General features: G+C 41.6%; 1 protein-coding gene across 1 annotated transcript; it reads left to right on the top strand.

The window, feature by feature from the left end:
• Positions 1 to 4,269: 4,269 nt before the first annotated feature.
• On the top strand, positions 4,270 to 8,383 carry prdm14 (PR domain containing 14; the record flags this gene model as incomplete). The annotated part of the gene is made up of 8 exons (XM_083936085.1): positions 4,270 to 4,906; positions 5,166 to 5,219; positions 5,335 to 5,495; positions 5,609 to 5,879; positions 5,973 to 6,175; positions 6,611 to 6,712; positions 7,687 to 7,906; positions 8,226 to 8,383. 8 exons carry the CDS (start codon positions 4,270 to 4,272, stop codon positions 8,381 to 8,383), a joined length of 1,806 nt encoding a protein of 601 aa, XP_083792211.1.
• Positions 8,384 to 10,260: the final 1,877 nt, after the last annotated feature.

Below are 10,260 nucleotides of genomic sequence, written 5' to 3'. Positions count from 1 at the left end.
TCCTGGTACGATGCAGACGGGTGGGGTTGGGAGGGGGTGTGCTGTGTATACAGTGTACAGATTATCGCTTGCTTCTCTGCCTCTAGCATAGAACACCACAGAAAAGAAAAAAAACAAAGACAAATTGAACACAGCCATACAATAACTCGAGAAATAACAGACGTGTGCTTTCTATGTTGTCTGGAGTGAAAAAATGCTTCATACAAGCTGCTAGGTGCAAACTGTCCCGGTGTGATGTAAACAAGCAATAACGATTACTTGAGAATCTCTTGGGGTTTTTTTTGTCTTTTTCTTTTTTTGTTTTTGTAATTTTTGTACAGTTTCCTGAATAAAAAGGACACCTTTTTGCTCCACGTTTGGATGCAGTATTAAACACAGTTTTTTATTGCAGTTTGTACCAAGAAAGTCTACATCCACACACAGCGTTCCTATTAGATTATGCAGCATTGGCTGAGGCGTGGAGAGGGAGGTAGTTTGTGATCCCCTTGTCGACACACACCCTCTCTGCCTCCAGCCACACCTCTATAGCAGAGGTCAGAGTGAAGACTGCACGGTTCATGAGACCTGCTCTGACAGACACTTAGCCATATTTTATGACCTCAGGCAGTTAGTTCAACTGTAAAGTGTTCGGTAATGACCTGCTATTCTTGTGCCCCAGTAGGGGTTTGGTTTGACCTTCACAAGATCTAAAGCAAGTCATCTTCTCTAACCTCAAAAGTACATTTTCCTCAACAAAAAAAAAATTCACCTTTTTATATCGACTATTTTAACCCAGGACAGACTTGGAGCAAGCCAAATATTCCTCATCTTTCAATTGGATTTCAGAATTCTATCAGCTTTTTATTTTCCTAGTGAGAGACGACCTGTTGGTCAGCATGCTTTGAGGCCCACAGAAAATAAGAAATTTACGATGATGTCACTTAACAGGGTCCTAAAGTCGATGTTGCAGCATCAAACTGGAAGAGAATCATTCTGAATGTATTGTCATTAAAGGCCTAAGGATGTGACTGATGGTGTTTTTCCATGCTGACAACGTGGTGGTGCTGTACAGTTCCACCGCGCTCTTCTCTGCGTTTAGATAGGAAGTCGCCCATTGTTGCTTCTTTTTTGCTTCTTGTGTAAATGAAATTTGAAGCCGTAGCAAGTCAACTTCGGGACACAAGTCTGCGTTAATGTTTCGGTCGTCATGACTGCAGATGTCCTGCAGTTGTCTCGCTGTAGGCCTAACAGGAGATATCACACTCTTTTGATAAATGCTGTTTTGATTGTACCATACAGTCGTGCGGAACAAGCCTTTTTGAGTCATTTGAAAAGAATGATTCACAGCCCTTTGCAAATTTCCAAAGATTGTCAAGATTTAAAAAAAAAAAATGAAAAAATGAAGAAAAAAAAAAAAGATTTAAAGCCATGTGGTAGCAATGCATTTTCTTTTTTTAGCATTTATAATGAGGACGGGTGCAAATAAATGTTTTTGCCCCTTACAAATATCCAGGCTTTGGACCCACTAAACGAAAACTATTTTTTTCTCTTTAACTTATGGTTTTGAAGATCTTTAAATGCCCTTTTGTATTGTCTGCTAATTTCTTAGAGCTAAGATGCAACCTTGAAATGCTAAAAACCCTAGCATAATGCCTTAGATTTTGTCCGTTCTCGTTCTTGTACATTACACCGCTGTATAAATTTGTATAATGACTCGTGTACAATATTGAATGGGTGTGTCATCGCTCAGCTCATGGCAGTTGCTGGAGACTTGGACACAGTTGAACTGTCCCTCATTATGCTCTCTGTTGTGTTGGGTTGAACACTCTTATTTCATTCCCCCCCCCCCCCCCCACTGTTTGTATGGAAAAGATGATACATAGGGATATTGAAGCAATATGTAATATACTATATGGACTTTCTGAAGAAAGCTTACTCGTTGTGTTTTCCCCCAGATATTTTTTTTTCTGCATTGTTCACAGGAATCACACTGTACCCGCATCCACCTTTGTACCCCTAGTGTGTGTGAGCGTTTTATGCAAAATTAGATATACAAGAGAAGTTAAAACCACAGTTATGCAAGTTGTGAACTAATATGGCTTCGCTGATGCTATTTGCCTTGTAAATAAAGAATTCTGTTATTGCAGTATTTAATTGAGTGACTTTTATTTCATGTGATTGAAAGTTAAAAACATATTTAAGCCCTCCGTATATGGCTTTTACATGTTGGAAAAACATGTAAAAGCCATATATGAAGCTTTAGAGACTAGAAACCATCAACTAACATACAATACATATTTTTGAAACAATTATTTTCTGGACCAATGTTAAAGTAGATACAATTTAACATTGGAACAATTCATTTTTAAGATATTAAAGCATTAGGAATAACCTAATTAAGGATTGCCTAGGGTTTTGGCATGTCTTTCATGTCATGTTTTTTTTTTTACTGTGATGTAATGTGAATAGCCCAAAGATTACTGAACCCAATACGTTTATTATGTATTTAATGTTTTATATGAATATACATATGGACCAATAACAGCCTACCAGCAGTCTGCCCATAGCTCCAACCCTAGATGAGCCTTTATTCAAAACGTGACAAGAAAATACATTTAAAATAGGACAAAACTTAAACAATGAAAGCTTACAATATAATTGTAATATATATATATATATATATATATATATATATATATATATATATACCTATAAAATCCATACAAGCATAGTCTTAAGTACCAAAGCAGAGATTCGTTTCAGTTTTTCCCATTTTTTCTATAGGTGCAGTGGGAGAGAGAAAGAGATGCAGCTGATAAAGGACCATTCTTTTCTCTTCTCCTAATTCACCACATCCAAGTCATAACAGCACACATCTTCACTCCACAGGGGGTCCCTCTGAGACAATCCTATCGGGTGTGTGTGTGTGTGTGCGCGCGCGCGCGCGCTGGGGGGCGGGGGGTCCTCGTATGGAAATGTTTGGGAACCTCTCAGTCGAAGCAGAGAAAGCAGACTGTTGTGGAGAAGTTAACGGGGTGGGTTGTCCCTTAGAAAAAAAGATCTCTTCCTACGGGACCATTGAGATGCATGGGGTCGAGCTGAGCTTCCTGGCCAATAGGAAGAAGGTGCTGGGCAGCATCTGCAGCGGACCACAGAGCACCCCGTCATACAGGTCCCTGCAGCACACACGCACTCTGAAGTTTAGACCTGCACAAACTGGAGCTTTTGTCGGTTGTGTTTGATTTCTTTATTCTTTGTTGTTTGAAACTGAAGCCTGGACATGACAAAGACAACTTCACCGTGGAGCATCTCATTTATTTAACAAGGTAAGCTCCCTTTTTCAATGTATGTTAGATTTTTAGCCTATATAGGAATTTACAGTCTTGACTTTGTTGTGACTCACTCTTTTATGTGACGGGCCTATTTGTATTTCAAATTAAACTACAGGATTAACACAGAAGGTTCTTTCATATACTGTAGGGTTGAAATTACGCACATGCATGATACTCCAATCTTTATTTCTTGTTTTATTTTTCTTAATCGTAATAATTTCCTTTAGCCCACAAAATGCACCAACTATAAACCCTCCTCATGTCTTTTTTTTTGCAACGACGGTAATTGTCAAGTCTATAAAATGCTTCATTAATGCTGACCTCTGCTCCGGCCGACTGTTCCTTAATGAGTGTCATGACCCTGATTGGTCCCTCTATTTACTGGCTGATCGGGAAACGGTTCCTAAAACAACACACCTTATTCCAGCCGGCAATTTCAATCCTGATGGATATCTGATGTGTGACCTCTCAGCTGGATATATTGCAAAATCGGCTGTCCAGTTTGGGTCGCTTTGACTTATTATTCGATATTTGGGCGAGGTTTTAATTTTAAAACGGATATTCTGAATACATGTTTATCATTGTAGACATATTAACAAATATTATTAATGGGGGAAATGTGTGTCTTCAGTTCTCAATAATGAATGTACAGCCTTTTTGTTCTGTTTCTGGTATTCCCGTGTCTTCATTCCCTGTGGTTTCATTGGGGGTTATCCACTTTACTACACTAAGTTTGCAGCATTAGTTCACCTCTGTTCGGAGAAAGGGTGGAATTACCAAAGTAAATGTAAAGAACTAATTCAGGTGTGGTCAGCCTCTCTTGATGTCATGTTTCCTTTTTTAGATGTCTTGCATTAAACTTTTATAACTCAACCCCCCCCCCCCCCCCCTCTCTCTCTCTCTCTCATCCACTGAAGGAAACTCTCCATCTGAACCTTTGCCTCACCTCGGTGCTGTCATGTCGGTGTCCCTGTCCAGCATCCCTGTAGTGCTGAAGGACAAGAGCTGCTACCAAGCAGGCATGCTGAAAGCCAGTCCCGCTCGAGGCTTCTACCCTGCCCCTCTCCCCGGCCCGCACCACCACCATCACTACGTGGACTTCTTCCCGCGGACGCACAGCCTCCTCCACCCTCTCAAGTCCCTCGGTCGCCTGGTGTCGGACACTCAGGCGTCCCTGCCGCTCAACCTGCACGGCGGCGCCCCTCAGTTCCACCACCACCACGCCTCGGTCCTGCACGAACACATGTTGAGCGCCTCTGGCATCCCTTACCTGAGCCAGATGTTGCCCGGACACCCGCTCTACTCCAAATCAGAGGAGCTGGCTGCCGTGGTGACCGAGCACGCCGCCGGCCCGCTGTCCTCGGACTTCAGCAGCCCGTCCAGTGAGAGGTCTTCCTGCCCCTCTTCTTCCGCCACCTCACCGCCTAAAGAGAGTTTGTTTCGCCTCAGGAGCGCGGAGCTGTCGTCAGAAAAAACGCGCACTTGTTATAATTTTAGCGAGGATGATTTGTTCATGGTGCTCTACGGTTACTCCGGCAGCCAGGAGCGCAGCGTGGGGCACGCTATATCCGGACTGACCCTGCCGGAAAAGTCAGGTGAGACTGTTTATTTAGGTTTATGTGAAAATATAAAACGGTGCTCTGGCATTGGTTTGACCTGTCCTGCAAGCAGAAATGTCCTAAAACATAAGGGCATGTGTCTGCTGATTGTGTCTATTATTTCTTATCATTTTTAACAAATAATAATATTCAGTTATAGTCACCGATACCTGCTTAAATTCCCCAGAGAAATCTGATGAACGAACCAGAGAGTTGATCCCCCTTTTGCTCATTTGTGCTTGTTTCCTTTTCCCAGTGCCTGACTCTCGCATTCTCCCACTGGACAAAGAAACACTTGATCTCCCAGATGGTAAGTTATTCCAACTTTTTTTGTTGTTTTTTCATACATCCCTTTCAACTCCGCGTCTCTGGATTGATAGTGGCGCGGCTGAAAAGTGACGCTGTTTTGCACGCGTGTGTTGCAGGCTTAACCGTGGCCCAGGCAGCGTGGGGAAACGTGTCCCACTGTGGAGTGTTCTCAGACAAAAGCAGCGTGCCTAAAGGAACGCGCTTCGGACCTTTCCAAGGAAAACTGGTCAATACCAGCGAGATCAAAACATACGACGACAACACTCTGATGTGGGAGGTAATAAAGAGATGCAACTATCCCCGGAGTCTTGTTCCAACTGTGGTCTAGCCCATCGAGAGAAGAACTCTGAACTAATGCAAAGAAAAAAAACAACCTTTGTTCTCCTTCAGGTGTTTGAAAACGGCCGGTTGAGTCACTTCGTAGACGGCAGGGGAGGCTCAGGAAACTGGATGTCTTTAGTGAAGTGTGCTCGTTTCCCAGAGGAGCAGAACCTAATCGCTGTGCAGGTCCAGGGTCAGATTTTCTATGAGGCCTGCAAAGACATCCGGCCCGGACAGGAGCTGCTGGTGTGGTATGGAGACTGCTACATGCAGTTCCTCGGTATCCCTCTCACTCTGAAAGACACCAGAGAGGACAGCAGCGTGCTCCCTGCCGCCGAAGGTCAGAATCTAAAACCTGCTCCAATCGACCACACTTTCTTTCACTTTTACTTTGGCCAGGTTCTAAACATATCATTTCTTTAATTTCCTCCAGATACCGGCGAGGGTTTCAAGTGTGACAGATGCGGGAAGGTGTTCGCATACAAATACTACAGAGACAAACATCTCAAGTACACGCGCTGCGTGGATCAGGGCGACAGGAAGTTCCCCTGTCACCTCTGCAACAGATCCTTCGAGAAGAGAGACAGATTAAGGATCCACATTTTGCACGTGCACGAAAAACACAGGCCTCACAAGGTAGGGATGCTGCGCGTGCATGTCTGTTGCATTAAGTGCAGGAGAATCCACCCCCGTGCTGCTGCGGACCATTAGGCCACATCACTGCATCGCGCAGAAAAAGTCGATGCAGAAGTTGACGTGGTGCTGAAAGAACAGCTCCCCGCTGCGTCACGTAGAAACGGATGCATCAGACTTTTATTAGGCCTCTTAAAAAGGCAAATTACTGTAAGACATTATGTATACTGTGGAAGCCGTATAACCTAAAAAATATATTTTTTGTTTTAAACTATTAGACCCTTAGAAATAGAACTCTGTTTTACCTTGTAGAACAATATCAATGTGGAGAAACATTTTAATGAGTTTAAGTTAGCGTGTCTTCCATTGTTTTAAATAAATATGACTAATATAAACAATTGACTAAATAACTCATACGTGTATGTGTCTGATCTGCAGTGCTCAGTGTGCGGAAAGAGTTTCTCCCAGTCGTCCAGTCTCAACAAACACATGCGTGTGCACTCTGGAGAGCGGCCATACAAGTGTGTCTACTGCAACAAGGTAAGGAGCCTTTTTGTTTCCTTTTTCTCCAAAGCAATAATAATAATAATAATAATAATTTAAAATTTTTAATTATTATTATTATTATTATTATTATTATTATTATTATTATTGTTATTATTATTATTATTATTATTATTATAGCCTTTTGGACTTTGACTTTGCGAGCCTTTTAAAACGAATTGTCTTTAAATATTCAGTAACATTTGAATACAGTTTAAAAAAAATAAAAAAGTCACATCGATGATAATGAGCAGAAGAGACGAAACTTGAAATAATAGCAGTATCGAACGCTTGCATGTGCCGGCCCTCCTGTACTCCGGCTCGCGTCTCTTCCTTATTTCGGATCCTTTTAGTGCGTCCTCGTGTCATGGTGCATTTAGCTCGAGCGCCTCGTTATTGTCCCTCTCGCCGGGCACGCTCCGAGGAGACACTTAGATGCTAATTATCGCCAGATGTACACCCACCCTTTTGTCTGCAGAGATTATACTTTTAATTCACAGCCCGTGAATGGGCAGACGTTTTTGTTTTCTGTCCTCCCCCCTTTTTTTACGCATCCTGAGAAGGTCTTGTGTGACCCAGTCCCCTTTCTCCTTATCTGGGACCATTTACGCGAAACGCCACGAGACCAGAGGGCACAGCCACTTTATGAGTGCGAGGAGGTGTTTGTTGGCTTCCTGTTTGTTTGTTTATTTTACCAATAGGTTCTGCATACAGTCATTAAACGGCCAAATGCAATTGGAGACACTTTAACCCCCATTTGCTTAAATTGCTTTATTAAATAGAAACAGAAACAAAGGAGCCAAACCAATCCAAATCAATGTACTGATGTTAAAACCCTCCACCTTCTCAGATGTGTCCCTTAGTGGCCGACATTGTGAATCAAAAAACCCCAAAACACATATAATGATGTAAATATTAATATAATATTAATATATATACTCAGTGTTTCGTTTTCCTTCCCTCTCCTCCAGGCCTTCACTGCCTCCAGTATTCTGCGCACACACATCCGCCAGCACTCCGGAGAGCGGCCCTTCAAGTGCAAACACTGCGGGAAGGCCTTCGCCTCCCACGCCGCACACGACAGCCACGTCCGGCGGACCCACGCCAAGGACAAGCCCCATCCCTGCAACCTGTGCGGAGCTCACTTTCAAGACGAGCAGGAGCTGAAATATCACATGAAAAATCACCAAAGTAAGAAACGATTGTTCAGATTCACCTTAAGTTTTTACCTTTTTTAAAAAAAATGTTGTGGATATAAATAATTCAAGGTTAATTGTGGTGATGTGAAAATCGAATCAAATATTCAGAGGGATAGAAAGTTAATTGTAATCAGATGAAATCAGAAACACAACTGTGGGTGTCTTTTTATGGCAGTACATAGGCCTATATAATATATATATTATTATTATATATTATTATGTATGTATTTAAATGCAGTTGGTTACAGGCTATGTGGTGTTGTTGTTTTTTTGTGCTGGTTATTTTATTGAACCATTTTTTCGCTCTGCAGACAGGCAAATCCTGGACAGCACAGTTCTTTCGTCTTCTCCAGGGGGTGGATTACAGGAGGACTCCGTGTTTCCAGTGAAGGACAATCCAAAAACACAGAAAAACTTCCCTTACACCGGGTTACCTGCTTTAAACCCAGAATATCGGCCCTGGAAGTAGTCTATCTGAGCTGAACTGCACTCACTGAATCCTGATAAAGACAACTATTCTTTGTCTGTAATGATACTAATATCACAAAAAGACTGCATCTATACAGGAACATTGTGGTATTACCGTGAGAATAAATAAGGCCTGCAATAATGTAGGCTCTCTTGGGTTTTCTTTATGTACATGCAGCTTTAAAATGTTGTTCAATAATAGGCTTATTTAAAAATGCTCATCATAATTTAAATTGTTCGCAAAATTGTGTCTAAAGTTATTTATAATATGTTGTCTGTTTTGTGGGGCTTAAAGCTTTACCTGCAATGGTTTTGTGAACCCAGTGTGCTGCCATAATGAAAATAACAACTTATTATTATAATTATTATTATTATTATTATTATTACATTGGGTTTTCTTGCATCGATTAAACGCTTAAAAAGCAAAGCTATTTTTTATCATTGTAGATTTGAGCCTATTTCTGTATAAAATAAATGTCTCTTAATTTAAAATGTATGATATTTTCTATTGTAATGTAAGGCTGCAAAAGCAATCGTAAGTGTCCTCTGTTCTCTATGAGCGTACGCTTTTTCATGATTAACAAATAAAAAAGTCAGCGCATGGAAACAAGTTTGTTGGTTTTTGGTTAATGTCCGAATTGAGCGGTGTCAGTCGAGAAGAATTACATTTGGTAAGAAAAGCTCTGGGGCTACTCCAGGTTTGGGTGTCCGTAATGTTTCATAAATCTTTGCTACATTGTTGAGTGAATCTTCTGAATGATATTTGTCACAACAACAAGGTCATTTTAAAAATGAAGGGGATGGGGCCTTTATTGTATTTACTCCAGCACTCTGATGAAAATCACTTACATGTTACTCCATCTGTTCTTTTAAATCTCTCCAAGAGTTTTATGAGTGTTTATCAGCCTTATTCAGGTTATACAAATCTGTGTGTGTGTGTGTGTGTGTGTGTGTGTGTGTGTGTGTGTGTGTGTGTGTGTGTGTGTGTGTGTGTGTGTGTGTGTGTGTGTGTGTGTGTGTGTGTGTGTGTGTGTGTGTGTGTGTGTGTGTGTGTGTGTGTGTGTGTGTGTGTGTGTGTGTGTGTGTGTGTGTGTGTGTGTGTGTGGACCCCTTTTCATTTATCACCTACATGAGTACGCATCAGTCCAGTCAGTGCACACTGTGTCCCTTCACAGTCTGGTGTGTGTTTATATGGAGCCAAGTGATGGATTGGAGACTGAATGCTCACAGTTAAAAAAAAAAAAAAATAAAATGAACAAACCCCACTGGACCAAATGAATAACAATAGAGTGCGGCAGTAAGGTGGTCTATTGCTCCACACACAAAGGAGCTCTCCATGACATCTGCCCTCACGCTGTCACCAACTGTCCCACATGTGTAGTCCTGGGATAGATAGATAGATAGATAGATAGATAGATAGATAGATAGATAGATAGATAGATAGATGGATAGCTGAATCGATAGATAGATAGAGAGATAGAGAGAGATATAGATACATAGATAGAGAGATGGATGTACAGATAGATAGATAGATACATAGATAGAGAGATGGATGTACAGATAGATAGATAGATACATAGATAGAGAGATGGATGTACAGATAGATAGATAGATAGATACATAGAGAGATGGATGTACAGATAGAGTTTGTCTGTCTGTGTGTTGGGGTTAATGTGAGGAAAGCTCCCACAGTGGTAGCGGTGGTGGCAGCAGCATGGGGTCAGACAGATGACACATTGTCCAGCTCTTGTCTCAGTGTCACCTTTAACCTCTGGGTCACCATTTCTTCACACTGAGGACATGCAATCAGACACAACAGTGCTGCGACAGTGCTAAGTGAGAGCTTCGACACCAATTCAGGCTTTGGGAGATGGAGAA

This window comes from Echiichthys vipera, assembly GCF_963691815.1.
Source record: "Echiichthys vipera genome assembly, chromosome: 21".
Classification (NCBI taxonomy): Eukaryota; Metazoa; Chordata; class Actinopteri; order Perciformes; family Trachinidae; genus Echiichthys; species Echiichthys vipera.
This window is presented reverse-complemented; position numbering and strand designations above follow the sequence as displayed.